We start from the raw sequence: 16,288 nt of genomic DNA on the forward strand, positions 1-16,288 counted from the left end.
GGCGACGCCCCCCACTCTTCTTCACATCCATGTCAGAGCCAGAGTCCCCTTCCTCCTCCTCCTCCTCCTCTTCCTCACCATCATCTGCTTAGGGGAACACAAGCAATTATTTATGGTTTCTACATCTGGTGACGTAAAACACTAGTGGTGGAATGAAGCACTGCAGAATCACGAACGTATCAACAACCTGAACGTAACCCACCCTCCTCTTCCTCCTCCTCCTCTCCTCCCTTTTTCTGTTCCTTCTCTTCTCCGTCCTCGTCAGAGCTCTCCTCTGCTCCTGAAGAGTAGTTGGCCTTGATCTGGGCCAGCAGCATCTTCTTGGCAATCCTATTGAGGAAGGAAAGGACACAAGGAAAGGAAATAAGAAAAGGAAAGTCACAGTCAGCTGGTTGAGAAGCATTCGGTTTGAGGATATATTTGGTTTGTGTTTATGAAAATATTTTAGACCTGTTTTCTGGATCATCATCGTCATCATCAACAGCCATCTGAGAAGCGTCATGGTTACCTTCTTCTCCTACAGACAGAGAAGACCAGGGGTTAGAGGCTGTGTTTTCCACAAAGACCAGGGGTTAGAGGCTGTGTTTTCCACAAGAGCCGGCCGTCAGCTAATCAGCCCGTTAGACTCCATTTCTGCTGGATACTTTATCCACTTCATATCAACTAGGAGACTTTATTTAAACACTTCAGTTGGCTAGTCCCTCTCCCGCGAGAATGAACGATGTGCATCTTCCAAGGCATCTGTTGATAGGAAAGGCTCCCGTCAGCCATAAAGCGAGCGGGAAACGCAGTCTGACATCTATCCTGCCTCCCGGTACAATTTATGTGGGCTGTGGTTGGTTGCAGTTGAATTTCTTGACACAGAGCAAGCATGCTGCTGAATTTGCACACCCCATGTAATATAATGGTAACAATGTAATATAAATATGTCATATAAATATAATGTCATATAAATATGTCATATAAATATAATGTAATATAAATATAATGTAATATAAATATCATGTAATATAAATGTAACGTAATAAATATAATGTAATATAAATGTAATATAAAAATAAATATAATGTAATATAAAAATAAATATAATGTAGAGGCCGCCGCTAGACGGCAGCCTCTCGCTGGGTGGAATCTGTCCTGTTGGTTTACACTCCAACCCTGTTCCTGGAGAGGTACTGTCCTGTTGGTTTACACTCCAACCCTGTTCCTGGAGAGAGATACCCTCCTGTAGGTTTACACTCTAGGAACAGGGTTGGAGTATAAACCCTACAGGAGGGTCTCTCTCCAGGAACAGGGTTGGAGTGTAAACCCTACAGGAGGGTCTCTCTCCAGGAACAGGGTTGGAGTTAACCTACAGGAGGGCTTCTCTCTAGGATTATTTTTTATTTATTTTACCTTTATTTAACCAGGTAGGCAAGTTGAGAACAAGTTCTCATTTACAATTGCGACCTGGCCAAGATAAAGCAAAGCAGTTCGACAGATACAACGACACAGAGTTACACATGGAGTAAAACAAACATACAGTCAATAATACAGTATAAACAAGTCTATATACAATGTGAGCAAATGAGGTGAGAAGGGAGGTAAAGGCAAAAAAGGCCATGGTGGCAAAGTAAATACAATATAGCAAGTAAAACACTGGAATGGTAGTTTTGCAATGGAAGAATGTGCAAAGTAGAAATAAAAATAATGGGGTGCAAAGGAGCAAAATAAATAAATAAATAAAAATTAAATACAGTTGGGAAAGAGGTAGTTGTTTGGGCTAAATTATAGGTGGGCTATGTACAGGTGCAGTAATCTGTGAGCTGCTCTGACAGTTGGTGCTTAAATCTAGTGAGGGAGATAAGTGTTTCCAGTTTCAGAGATTTTTGTAGTTCGTTCCAGTCATTGGCAGCAGAGAACTGGAAGGAGAGGCGGCCAAAGAAAGAATTGGATTTGGGGGTGACTAGAGAGATATACCTGCTGGAGCGTGTGCTACAGGTGGGAGATGCTATGGTGACCAGTGAGCTGAGATAAGGGGGACTTTACCTAGCAGGGTCTTGTAGATGACATGGAGCCAGTGGGTTTGGCGACGAGTATGAAGCGAGGGCCAGCCAACGAGAGCGTACAGGTCGCAATGGTGGGTAGTATATGGGGCTTTGGTGATAAAACGGATTGCACTGTGATAGACTGCATCCAATTTGTTGAGTAGGGTGTTGGAGGCTATTTTGTAAATGACATCGCCAAAGTCGAGGACTGGTAGGATGGTCAGTTTTACAAGGGTATGTTTGGCAGCATGAGTGAAGGATGCTTTGTTGCGAAATAGGAAGCCAATTCTAGATTTAACTTTGGATTGGAGATGTTTGATATGGGTCTGGAAGGAGAGTTTACAGTCTAACCAGACACCTAAGTATTTGTAGTTGTCCACGTATTCTAAGTCAGAGCCGTCCAGAGTAGTGATGTTGGACAGGCTGGTAGGTGCAGGTAGCGATCGGTTGAAGAGCATGCATTTAGTTTTACTTGTATTTAAGAGCAATTGGAGGCCACGGAAGGAGAGTTGTATGGCATTGAAGCTTGCCTGGAGGGTTGTTAACACAGTGTCCAAAGAAGGGCCGGAAGTATACAGAATGGTGTCGTCTGCGTAGAGGTGGATCAGGGATTCACCAGCAGCAAGAGCGACCTCATTGATGTATACAGAGAAGAGAGTCGGTCCAAGAATTGAACCCTGTGGCACCCCCATAGAGACTGCCAGAGGTCCGGACAGCAGACCCTCCGATTTGACACACTGAACTCTATCAGAGAAGTAGTTGGTGAACCAGGCGAGGCAATCATTTGAGAAACCAAGGCTGTCGAGTCTGCCGATGAGGATGTGGTGATTGACAGAGTCGAAAGCCTTGGCCAGATCAATGAATACGGCTGCACAGTAATGTTTCTTATCGATGGCGGTTAAGATATCGTTTAGGACCTTGAGCGTGGCTGAGGTGCACCCATGACCAGCTCTGAAACCAGATTGCATATTGCAGAGAAGGTATGGTGAGATTCGAAATGGTCGGTAATCTGTTTGTTGACTTGGCTTTCGAAGACCTTAGAAAGGCACGGTAGGATGGATATAGGTCTGTAGCAGTTTGGGTCAAGAGTGTCCCCCCTTTGAAGAGGGGGATGACCGCAGCTGCTTTCCAATCTTTGGGAATCTCAGACGACACGAAAGAGAGGTTGAACAGGCTAGTAATAGGGGTGGCAACAACTTCGGCAGATAATTTTAGAAAGAAAGGGTCCAGATTGTCTAGCCCGGCTGATTTGTAGGGGTCCAGATTTTGCAGCTCTTTCAGAACATCAGCTGAATGGATTTGGAGATGGAACCAAGGCATTAGAAACTACCAAAGGACACCAACAAAGCTCCTTCTACTAAAATAGCCTGGCTGGCTACTTGAGGAAGACAGTGTAGAGGTCAGGGGTTACATCAGTGGCGTTTATGTGAAGTTGTGTTTGCAATAGAGTGAACAGTCTGCCTTGTAAAAACACAGCCCAAAATACCGCTTTCAGAAACAACTCTACTGACCCGACTAACCCCACCCAAACAGCATCTCTACTGACCCGACTAACCCTAACCCAAACAGCATCTCTACTGACCCGACTAACCCTAACCCAAACAGCATCTCTACTGACCCGACTAACCCTAACCCAAACAGCATCTCTACTGACCCGACTAACCCCAACAGCATCTCTACTGACCCGACTAACCCCAACAGCATCTCTACTGACCCGACTAACCCAAACAGCATCTCTACTGACCCGACTAACCCCAACAGCATCTCTACTGACCCGACTAACCCCAACAGCATCTCTACTGACCCGACTAACCCCAACAGCATCTCTACTGACCCGACTAACCCCAACAGCATCTCTACTGACCCGACTAACCCCAACAGCATCTCTACTGACCCGACTAACCCCAACAGCATCTCTACTGACCCGACTAACCCCAACAGCATCTCTACTGACCCGACTAACCCCAACAGCATCTCTACTGACCCGACTAACCCCAACAGCATCTCTACTGACCCGACTAACCCCAACCCAAACAGCATCTCTACTGACCCGACTAACCCCAACAGCATCTCTACTGACCCGACTAACCCCAACAGCATCTCTACTGACCCGACTAACCCCAACCCAAACAGCATCTCTACTGACCCGACTAACCCCAACCCAAACAGCATCTCTACTGACCCGACTAACCCCAACCCAAACAGCATCTCTACTGACCCGACTAACCCCAACCCAAACAGCATCTCTACTGACCCGACTAACCCCAAACCAAACAGCATCTCTACTGACCCGACTAACCCCAACCCAAACAGCATCTCTACTGACCCGACTAACCCCAACCCAAACAGCATCTCTACTGACCCGACTAACCCCAACCCAAACAGCATCTCTACTGACCCGACTAACCCCAACCAAACAGCATCTCTACTGACCCGACTAACCCCAACCAAACAGCATCTCTACTGACCCGACTAACCCTAACCAAACAGCATCTCTACTGACCCGACTAACCCAAAACAGCATCTCCTGACCCGACCAATCCTAACCCAAACCAGCATCTCTACTGACCTGACCAATCCTAACCCAAACCAGCATCTCTACTGACCTGACCAATCCTAACCCAAACAGCATCTCTACTGACCTGACCAATCCTAACCCAAACAGCATCTCTACTGACCTGACTAATCCTAACCCAAAACAACATCTCCTGACCTGACTAATCCTAACCCAAAACAACATCTCCTGACCTGACCAATCCTAACCCAGACAGCATCTACTGACCTGAGGACTGGTGGAAGGTTTCCCTCCCTGCTACCACAGTCTCCTCCACGATGGGTTTAATCTTCTGCTGGTCTCCACTCTCCTCTCCAGACCCTCCTCCCTCCTCCTCCTCGTCATCATCAGACGATGAATCTTGCTGCTTGGCTCCTCTACTTCTGGCTTTGCGTTTCAGTTCGTACGACCGCCTCCGATCTCCGCCCTTGTTCTCCTTCTCCTCCCTTTCCTTCTTCACACGGCTGCTCCTCCGTTTCCCCGTCGACAGTTTGCTGAGTCCCTTCATCTCCTTCTCCAGGTCCGAGTTGGAGGAGCCGTCCGAGACCTTCTGCTTCTTCTTGGATGTCTTCTTGTCAGAAGCCGTGGAGGACTTCTTTTTCATCTTTGCGTCTTCATCGGAGTCAGACTCTGAGTTGTCGGAGTCGTCGGCTTTCAGTTTGCGTTTGGCCGCCGGCTTCTTGTCCGTCTTCTCCTTGTCATTCTCTCCCTCCTCCTCTCCCACCTGCTTCTCCTCCTCCTCTCCCACCTGCTCCTCCTCCTCCTCCTCTCCCACCTGCTCCTCCTCCTCTCCCACCTGCTCCTCCTCCTCTCCCACCTGCTCCTCCTCTTTCTTGCTCAGTTTGAACAGGCACTTCTTGACGCGCTTGTTGCCCTGGTTACTGTCGGCGTCCTGCTGCACATCATCGTCCGAGCTGTGTTCCGCCGCTGCAGTCTGGACCAGGATGTCTGGAACCTCGTCAGAATCTGAGTCCACATCCTGTTTCGAAGGGTCAGAGGTTACCATGGAGGAGGCCTTGCTCTCTTTCCGCTCCTTCTCCTCCGCGTTCCCCCGTTCTTTCTCAGAGCTGCCCTTGGTTCTCCTCTTCAGCTTGCTGGGGCTCTTCTCCTCGCCTTCTGAGTCGATGTTCTCCTGAGAGGCGGACATCTTGTTTTTCCCCTCCGGTGACTTCCTGAGGGGTGTGGTCTTTGTGCGACTGGAGCATCGGCTGTCCTCCTCGGAGGCCACATCTCCCGCCACCTCCTTCCCTTCATCCTTACTCCTCTCTTTCTCCTTCCCAACACCCTTACTCCTCTCCTTCCCTCCATCCTTACTCCTCTCCTTACCTCCATCCTTACTCCTCTCCTTCTCCTTCCCTCCATCCTTACTCCTCTCCCTCCCTCCATCCTTACCCCTCTCCCTCCCTCCATCCTTACTCCTCTCCTTCTCTCCCTCCTTACTCCTCTCCTTCCCTCCCTCCTTACTCCTCTCCTTCCCTCCCTCCTTACTCCTCTCCTTCCCTCCCTCCTTACTCCTCTCCTTCCCTCCCTCCTTACTCCTCTCCTTCCCTCCCTCCTTACTCCTCTCCTTCCCTCCCTCCTTACTCCTCTCCTTCCCTCCCTCCTTACTCCTCTCCTTCCCTCCCTCCTTACTCCTCTCCTTCTCCTTCCATCCATCCTTACTCCTCTCCTTCTCCTTCCATCCATCCTTACTCCTCTCCTCCTTCTTCCATCCATCCTTACTCCTCTCCTCCTTCCCTCCATCCTTACTCCTCTCCCTCTCCTTCCCTCCATCCTTACTCCTCTCCTTCCCTCCATCCTTACTCTTAGACCTGGAGGCGCGTGTGGTAACCACAGGAACAGGCGTCAGCTTCAAGATGAGGTTCTTAACCTTGGGCATGGCCTTCTCCTTCTGGGTGTCATGTAACTTCCTGGTTGAGCCAGCAGCGGGGTTCTCCGATTGGCTAGTCGCTGTGAGTTCCGTGGCGTCGTTACCGGGCGTTAACCCGGTGGAGTCCGCTAAACTCTTGACCATCTGGAAGAGCTCGTCAGGGACGGACGGCCCGACGGACACGATGTCTTTATCCCGGTCAGCTTCCTCCTCTGTTCCATCCTCCACCTCCATTTTCACCACTGTCTGGTCTTTAGCCTGGCTGCCTGTCTCTGAGTGGTCCTGAGGTGTGGGGGTGGGGCTCCCCTCCATCTCTGTGTCCTCTGACACACCACCATCCTCCTCCCCATCCTCAGTGTCTGCCATTTTGTCCTCTTCTGCCTCTTGCCCATTGTCTATCTGATCGTGGCCGTCATGGCCGTCGGTGTTGGAAACAGCATCCCCATTCTGCATCCCCTGGTCCTGGGAAGTGAACTGTGACTCCAAGTCTTTCTCTAGAGCAGCATGGGCCTTCTTCAGATCAGCCAGAACAGACCTAAAAAGAGAGAGAGAGATATGGATAGCAATTAAGCAAAAGATGAGAATTGGACTGTCTCAGATCCTTTGTAGCAGTCATAATACCAACATGTGTTATGATACCTGAAGGCCTTGAGGTGTCTGTGTCTGGTCCCGCTGCCACCTCCTCCTGCTCCCTGCTCCTCCTCAGCCTGCTGGATGAAATGGATGAAGGTGTTGTTGAGCCCTGTGGTCGTCTCAATCAGCTTCTTGGTCCTCTTCACCAGCTCCTTGGGGACCTTCAGGGTCTTATAGGAGAAGGTGAGGGTCCCTGACCCGTCTGAATGTTCCTTACCGTTCACCACAGCTTTACCATGGTGGTGGTGACCTTTACCCTTACTGTGCCCTTTCACCTCCTTCCTCTCTTTCTCCTCCCTCTCTTTCTTGCGTCCCGTGCGCCAGAAGCTCTCCAGCTTGGTCAAGATGTTGGAGCAGTTGGAGGCGATGTCTGAGAGAGGCTGAGGGCTGCAGATATAGCAGGACCATTTACTGTCCTCGTCGGTGATCATGGACAGCTCCTTGCGCCCCAGGTTACGCAGGATGCACTTCTTACAGAAGGCGTTGTGGCAGTAGTCACAGCAGATCAGGTTGCCACCTTCAGCACACCACCTTGGGGCGTAGTTAAGATAGCAAGACAAAGTCAACTTCAAAATCTCATGTAGCTTAATTGGGATTATCCTCTATTTCAATTTCTACCACAATATACGCTTGTCCTTATTTCACAAAGCCCACCAGATATACCCTGGTATTATGTAGTCATGAGGAGACAGACCACCAGATATACCCTGGTATTATGTAGTCATGAGGAGACAGACCACCAGATATACCCTGGTATTATGTAGTCATGAGGAGACAGACCACCAGATATACCCTGGTATTATGTAGTCATGAGGAGACAGACCACCAGATATACCCTGGTATTATGTAGTCATGAGGAGACAGACCACCAGATATACCCTGGTATTATGTAGTCATGAGGAGACAGACCACCAGATATACCCTGGTATTATGTAGTCATGAGGAGACAGACCACCAGATATACCCTGGTATTATGTAGTCATGAGGAGACAGACCACCAGATATACCCTGGTATTATGTAGTCATGAGGAGACAGACCATTGTGTCTGTGTTCTGTGAGGGGACCCACCTGCACTGTTCGTCCATGTTTCTGTGAGGGGACCTACCTGCACTGTTCGTCCATGTTTCTGTGAGGGGACCTACCTGCACTGTTCGTCCATGTTTCTGTGTTTCTGTGAGGGGACCTACCTGCACTGTTCGTCCATGTTTCTGTGAGGGGACCTACCTGCACTGTTCGTCCATGTTTCTGTGTTTCTGTGAGGGGACCTACCTGCACTGTTCGTCCATGCCGTCCTCGTCTTTATTGATGTCATCGCTGGTGTAATACTTATAACACGACTAGAGGGAGAGGAAACAACAAGGGAGGACCCTTAGAAAAAAGAAAACTGGGACAAAGCAATGACTTTCCACACATCTCATTTCTGTTCAGAAGACAAACAGCTCAAAACCTGCCATACATACAACTACTACAGGTCTGCCTCTATTAGACAGTGTTGCAGGTAGATCTACACTACTACAGGTCTGCCTCTATTAGACAGTGTTGCAGGTAGATCTACACTACTACAGGTCTGCCTCTATTAGACAGTGTTGCAGGTAGATCTATACTACTACAGGTCTGCCTCTATTAGACAGTGTTGCAGGTAGATCTATACTACTACAGATCTGCCTCTACTAGACAGTGTTGCAGGTAGATCTACACTACTACAGCCTCTATTAGACAGTGTTGCAGGTAGATCTACACTACTACAGTCTCTATTAGACAGTGTTGCAGGTAGATCTATACTACTACAGTCTATTAGACAGTGTTGCAGGTAGATCTACACTACAGTCTATTAGACAGTGTTGCAGGTAGATCTATACTACTACAGATCTGCCTCTACTAGACAGTGTTGCAGGTAGATCTACACTACTACAGTCTCTATTAGACAGTGTTGCAGGTAGATCTACACTACTACAGTCTATTAGACAGTGTTGCAGGTAGATCTACACTACTACAGTCTATTAGACAGTGTTGCAGGTAGATCTACACTACTACAGTCTATTAGACAGTGTTGCAGGTAGATCTATACTACTACAGGTCTGCCTCTATTAGACAGTGTTGCAGGTAGATCTACACTACTACAGTCTCTATTAGACAGTGTTGCAGGTAGATCTAAACTACTACAGCCTCTATTAGACAGTGTTGCAGGTAGATCTATACTACTACAGTCTCTATTAGACAGTGTTGCAGGTAGATCTACACTACTACAGTCTCTATTAGACAGTGTTGCAGGTAGAGCTACACTACTACAGGTCTAGCTCTACTAGACAGTGTTGCAGGTAGATCTAAACTACTACAGGGCTGTCTCTATTAGACAGTGTTGCAGGTAGATCTACACTACTACAGTCTCTATTAGACAGTGTTGCAGGTAGAGCTACACTACTACAGGTCTAGCTCTACTAGACAGTGTTGCAGGTAGATCTAAACTACTACAGGGCTGTCTCTATTAGACAGTGTTGCAGGTAGATCTATACTACTAGTCTCTATTAGACAGTGTTGCAGGTAGATCTGTACTACTAGTCTCTATTAGACAGTGTTGCAGGTAGATCTGTACTACTAGTCTCTATTAGACAGTGTTGCAGGTAGATCTACACTACTACAGGGCTGTCTCTATTAGACAGTGTTGCAGGTGTATCTACCTGGAGCATCGGGTTGGGCAATATGGCCCAATATCTAAATCTGAACAATCAGTGCATGTCAGAGCAAAAAACAAACCATGAAGTTGAAGGAATTGTCTGTAGAATTTCGAGACAGGATTCTGTGGAGGCACAGATCTGGGGAAGGGTACCTAAACATTCCTGCAGCATTGAAGGTCCCCAAGAATAGAGTGGCCTCCATCATTATTAAATGGAAGAAGTTTGGAACCACCAAGACTCTTCCTAGAGCTGGCCGCCTGGTCAAACAGGGAAGCCTTGGTCAGGGATGTGACCAAAAACCCAATGGTCACCTCTGACAGAGCTCCTCTGTGGAGATGGGAAAACCTTCCAGAAGGACAACCATCAGACCAGAGAATCTCATTTCTCATGGTCTGAGTGTCCTTTAGGTGCCTTTTGGCTAACTCCAAGTGGGCGGTCTGTCTTTTACTGAGGAGTGGCGTCCGTCTGGCCACTCTACCATAAAGGCCTGACTGGTGGAGTGCTGCAGAGATGGTTGTCCTTCTGGAAGGTTCTTCTATCTCCACAGAGGAACTCTGGAGCTCTGTCATAGTGACCATTGGGTTCTTGGTCACATTCCTGACCAAGGCCCTTCTCCCAGATTTTTGTTACACTTCCCCAGATCTGTGCCTCGACACAATCCTGTCTCGGAGCTCTACGGACAATTCCTTCAACCTCATGGCTTGGTTTTTTGCTCTGACATACACTGTCAACTGTCAGACCTTATATAGACAGGTGTGTGCCTTTCCAAATCATGTCCAAATGAATTGGATTTACCACAGGTGGACTCCAATCAAGTTGTAGAAACATCAAATATGATCAATGGAAAACCTGTTATCGCTTTGTCATTATGGGGCTTGTGTGTGCAGGGGGAGGGGCTTTGTCATTATGGGGCTTGTGTGTGCAGGGGAGGGGCTTTGTCATTATGGGCTTGTGTGTGCAGGGGAGGGGCTTTGTCATTATGGGCTTGTGTGTGCAGGGGGAGGGGCTTTGTCATTATGGGCTTGTGTGTGCAGGGGGAGGGGCTTTGTCATTATGGGCTTGTGTGTGCAGGGGGAGGGGCTTTGTCATTATGGGCTTGTGTGTGCAGGGGAGGGGCTTTGTCATTATGGGCTTGTGTGTGCAGGGGGAGGGGCTTTGTCATTATGGGCTTGTGTGTGCAGGGGAGGGGCTTTGTCATTATGGGCTTGTGTGTGCAGGGGAGGGGCTTTGTCATTATGGGCTTGTGTGTGCAGGGGAGGGGCTTTGTCATTATGGGCTTGTGTGTGCAGGGGGAGGGGCTTTGTCATTATGGGCTTGTGTGTGCAGGGGAGGGGCTTTGTCATTATGGGCTTGTGTGTGCAGGGGGAGGGGCTTTGTCATTATGGGCTTGTGTGTGCAGGGGGAGGGGCTTTGTCATTATGGGCTTGTGTGTGCAGGGGGAGGGGCTTTGTTATGGTCTTGTATGGGCTTTGTCATTGTGTGCAGGGGGAGGGGCTTTGTCATTATGGGGCTGTGTGTGCAGGGGGAGGGGCTGTGTGTGCAGGGGGAGGGGGAGGGGCTTTGTGTGCGTGTAAACCAGAGGAAGAGGCAAAGTGAGAGGTTTCACTCTCGCCAAAATCTGTCTATTGTGTTTCTATGGGATTTAATTGGACCTCAGCCTGTCGCCTGCCTTCCCACCTTGGAGGCGACTCCCATTGTCAGGATGGAGACATGAGCATCTTGTCATTATATACAGATCTCTGGTGTAAATGGGAAGGTGCCCAGCACCGAGAGCCAAGGAGACCAAAAAAACACTACATGAGAACAAACTTAAAACGCTCATAAAAATTACAAACAACTTTTTTTTTTAAATATCTACAGGCATTTGGAATATCTGGTAAAAAAACATACGTTCTAATTGATTCAACATATCGTCCCTAATGGAGCAAGGAGGAGCTCAGACAGAGTTGGAGACAGTGAGAGAGATCATCCCACAATCACAAACTAAAGAGAGGGAGGGACAGAGACAGGGGGGCAGACACAGGGAGGGGGAGGGTCAGACACAGGGAGGGGGAGGGGGTGGTCAGACACAGGGAGGGGGGTCAGACAGAGACGGGGGGTGGTCAGACAGAGACGGGGGGTGGTCAGACAGAGACGGGGGGTGGTCAGACAGAGACGGGGGGTGGTCAGACAGAGACGGGGGGTGGTCAGACAGACGGGGGGTGGTCAGACAGACGGGGGGTGGTCAGACAGAGACAGGGGGGTCAGACAGAGACGGGGGGTGGTCAGACAGAGACGGGGGGTGGTCAGACAGAGACGGGGTGGGGACAGATAGAGACAGGGGGGTCAGACAGAGACGGGGGGGGTCAGACAGAGACGGGGGTGGTCAGACACGGGGGAGGGGTCAGACAGAAGGGACAAATGAAGGTGTTGCAGGTGTATCTACCTTGCAGAGGAGCACATGGAGCATCGGGTGCTCAAACACTGAGTGGCGCTGGAAGTGATTGACCTGCTGTCCACAGGCGGTGCAGTCTATCCTCTCCTGCAATGTGGTATCTGGATAAACACAGCGGAAGACCGAGAGACAAACATGTTTTGTTTACATCCACGATGATTGGTTGAGAGAAAAGTGTGGGGGCTGTTTTGTTAGACTTCAGTGTGGCTTTTGACATCATTGATCATAGTCTGCTGCTGGAAAGACCTCCTGCTATAATGTGGATGAAGAGTTACCTGTCTAACAGAACACAGAGGGTGTTCTTCAATGGAAGCCTCTCCAACTATAATGACATGCATGTCAATCTCTCCTGGCTCAAAGTGGAGGAGATCGACTTCATCACTGCTTGTATATATCAGAGGTACTGACATGTTAAATGCACTGAGCTGTCTGTTTGACCTACGGGCACACAACTCAGACACCCATGCATATCCTACATTAGAGCCACGACTACGTGGAACTCTGTTCCACAGTCCTACATTAGAGCCACGACTACGTGGAACTCTGTTCCACAGTCCTACATTAGAGCCACGACTACGTGGAACTCTGTTCCACATCAAGCAACTGATGCAGCAGTAGAATCAGATTTAAAAGCAGGTAAAAATACACCTTATGGAACAACGGGGACTGTTTAGAGACAAAGGTACACACACATTGTAATATTGTTGTATGGTGGTATTATACAATTTGTAATGTAGATATGTAGTGGATAAATATTTAATGTACATGCGTCACCGTGACACTTGGAATTCAGGAGAAAGAGTTCAATCGTGGTTTCATCAGACCAGAGAACCTTGTTTTTTTGCTCTGTCAACTGTGTGACCTTATATAGACAAGTGTGTGCCTTTCCAAATCATGTCCAATCAAATGAATTTACCACAGGTGGACTCCAATCAAGTTGTAGCAACAGCTCAAGGATGATCAATGGAAAACCTGTTATCGCTTTGTCATTCTGGAGAGAGGCTTTGTGTGCAGGGGGAGGGGCTTTGTGTGCAGGGGGAGGGGCTTTGTGTGCAGGGGCATCTTAAGGATGACGCAAGTATTCCGACTTGAAATTGAGCTCAGGTGCATCTCGTTTCATTGGTCAAGTCGGGAATGCTCACTGAATACAGGTTTCAGTTTTTACATTTGTAATAAAAACCTGTTTTTGCTAATTATGGGGTAGTGTGTAAATCGATGGGAAAAAATATATTTTAGCCAATTTTAGAATAAGGCTGTAAAGTAACAATGTGGAAAAAGTCAAGGGGTATGAATACTTTCCTAAGGCCCTGTAAGTAGATATGGGGTGGCAGGTAGCCTTGTGGTTAGAGAGTTGGACGAGTAACCGAAAGGTTGCTGGATCGAATCCCCGAGCTGACAAGGTACAACTCTGCCGTTCTGCTCCTGAACAGGCAGTTAACAGACTTGCCTAGTTAAATAACAGTTAAATCATAAACCTGCTGTTTTAGGTGACCTACCTGTTGTTTTAGGTGACCTACCTGTTGTTTTAGGTGACCTACCTGTTGTTTTAGGTGACCTACCTGTTGTTTTAGGTGACCTACCTGTTGTTTTAGGTGACCTACCTGTTGTTTTAGGTGACCTACCTGTTGTTTTAGGTGACCTACCTGTTGTTTTAGGTGACGTGAGTCTGTTGTTTTAGGTGATCTAACTGCCTTAATGTGTTTGGACCCCAGGAAGAGCAGTTAACTTCTTGGATATAGGGGGCGCTCTTTTAATTTATGGATAAAAAAACGTGCCTGTTTTAAGCGCAATATTTTGTCACGAAAAGATGCTTGACTATGCTTATAATTGGCAGCTTTGGAAAGAAAACACTAAGGTTTCCAAAACTGCAAAGATATTATCTGTGAGTGCCACAGAACTCATGCTACAGGCGAAACCAAGATGATACTTTAACCAGGAAATGAGCAGAATTTTCGAAGCTCTGTTTTCTATTGTCTCCTTATATGGCTGTGAATGCGCCGAGAATGAGCCTGCCCTTCCTATCGTTTCTCCAAGGTGTCTGCAGCATTGTGACGTATTTGTAGGCATATCATTGGAAGATTGGCCATAAGAGACTACATTTACCACGGGTCCGCCTGGGGTCCTTTGTGTAAATTGGTGCGTAATCTTCAACCGCAGGAATTTTCTCCTGGGATTCAGAAGGGAAAGCACACTTCCGCGAACGATATATCATCGAAGAGATATGTGAAAAACACCTTGAGGATTGGTTCTAAACAACGTTTGCCATGTTTGTCGATATTATGGAGTTAATTTGGAAAAAAGTTCGGCGTTTTGAAGACTGAATTTTCATTTTTCTTTTGGTAGCCAAACGTGACGCACCAAACGGAGCAATTTCTCCTAAACAAATCATCTTTCAGGAAAAATGGAGCATTTGCTATCTAACTGAGAGTCTCCTTATTGAAAACATCTGAAGTTCTACAAAGGTAATGATTTTATTTGAATGATTTTCTGGTTTTTGTAAAAATGTTGTCTGCTGATGCTAACGCTAAATGCTACGCTAGCCGCGCTAGCTGTTACACAAATGCTTATTTTGCAATGGTTGAGAAGCATATTTTTAAAATCTGAGATGACAGTGTTGTTAACAAAAGGCTAAGCTTGAGAGCTAGCATATTAATTTCATTTCATTTGCGAAATTCATGAAAAGTTAACGTTGCGTTATGGTAATGAGCTTGAGGCTGTATTCAAGATCCCGGATCCGGGATGGCTCGACGCAACAGGTTAATGGGGATCCCTAATAAACACAAATATCAATCCCAAAAAAGGTTTGATTTCATTAAACTGGCAGTAGTTGTGATTATTATGCCGTAGGAACACCCTTTCTGGTCAAAACCCTGGGGGCTTCTCCAACTATCCCCTGGTTGGTAGCAGTGTGGTATATAATGAGGAGACTAACCTGTCTTTCTCCGTGAGAGGTCCACTCTGAGCTTCATGGCTCCTCTGCTCTTGTCCTCCTTGTTGTCAGTCCCAGCAGGAGGCCGCACAACCAACATCCCTGGAGGACAGGAAATTAGGGTGTCAGCATATTTTAGTTCGGCTGGAGAATAGTAATCTGGTCTAGGGAAACCTAACGAGGGAGCTTCATACTCCCAGAAAAAAACCTTCCTTGGAAAAACAGAAAAGGCTGCAAAGGTACTGTTTGTCCATTTTGTGATGCCGTAGCCAGTATACACTTCCTCAAAATAGTCAGAATGAACCTAAGACAACAAGAAATCTGTAACTGACGTTTTTGCCAAAGAGTTCTTGACCACACACTTTTCCATCTTTTGCAGCGATTACAGCCTCAAGTCTTCTTGGGTATGACACTACAAGCTTGGCACACCTGTATTTAGAGAGTTTCTCCCATTCATCTCTGCAGATCCTCTCAAGCACTGTCAGGATGGATGGGGAGCGTCGCTGCACAGCTATTCTCAGGTCTCCAGAGATGTTAGATCAGGTTCAAGCCCGGGCTCTGACTGGGCCACTCAAGGACATTCCGAGACTTGTCCCAAAGCCACTCCTACGTTGTCTTGGCGGTGGTCATTGTCCTATTGGAAGGTGAACCTTCGCCCCAGTCTGAGGTCCTGAGTGCTCTGGAGCAGGTTTTCATCAAGGATCGCTCTTTACTCTCTGTTCATCATTTCCTTGGTCCTGACTAGTCTCCCAGTCCCTGCTACTGAAAAACATCCCCACAGTAGGATGCTGCCACCACCACCATGCTTCATCATAGGAATGGTGTCAGGTTTCTCCAGATGCCACGCTTGACATTCAGGTCAAAGAGTACAATCTTGGTTTCATCAGAACAGATATTGTTTCTCATGGTCAGAGTCTTCAGGTGTCTTTTGGTAAACTCTGAGGTCTCTTACTGAGGAGTGGCATCTGTCTGGCCACTCTACCATAAAGTCCTGATTGGTGGAGTTCTGCAGAGATGGCGGTCCTTCTAGAAGGTTCTCCCATCTTCACAGAGGAACTCTGTCAGAGTGACCATCGGGTTCTTGGTCGCCTCCCTCACCAAGTCCCTTCTCCCCCGTTTGCTCTGTTTGGCCAGGCGGCCATCTTTAGGAAGTGTCTTGGTGGTT

General features: G+C 47.8%; 1 protein-coding gene across 1 annotated transcript in view; it reads right to left on the bottom strand.

Annotated features, from left to right (window-relative positions):
- Nucleotides 1–16,288, bottom strand: part of LOC112225770 (transcriptional regulator ATRX) — a 105,550-nt gene that overhangs the window by 69,812 nt on the left and 19,450 nt on the right. Inside the window, exons 10-18 of the mRNA XM_042303020.1 lie at nucleotides 15,127–15,225; nucleotides 12,186–12,295; nucleotides 8,355–8,422; nucleotides 7,091–7,615; nucleotides 6,266–6,986; nucleotides 4,810–5,941; nucleotides 451–517; nucleotides 203–330; nucleotides 1–84 (exon numbers count right to left, since the gene is read on the bottom strand). The exon at nucleotides 1–84 is cut by the window's left edge and continues 108 nt beyond it. Of these exons, the coding sequence (XP_042158954.1) occupies nucleotides 1–84; nucleotides 203–330; nucleotides 451–517; nucleotides 4,810–5,941; nucleotides 6,266–6,986; nucleotides 7,091–7,615; nucleotides 8,355–8,422; nucleotides 12,186–12,295; nucleotides 15,127–15,225 (2,934 nt within the window). The remainder of the gene's footprint in view (nucleotides 85–202; nucleotides 331–450; nucleotides 518–4,809; nucleotides 5,942–6,265; nucleotides 6,987–7,090; nucleotides 7,616–8,354; nucleotides 8,423–12,185; nucleotides 12,296–15,126; nucleotides 15,226–16,288) is intronic.

This window comes from Oncorhynchus tshawytscha, linkage group LG21 (genome assembly GCF_018296145.1).
Source record: "Oncorhynchus tshawytscha isolate Ot180627B linkage group LG21, Otsh_v2.0, whole genome shotgun sequence".
In the NCBI taxonomy this organism is placed as follows: Eukaryota; Metazoa; Chordata; class Actinopteri; order Salmoniformes; family Salmonidae; genus Oncorhynchus; species Oncorhynchus tshawytscha.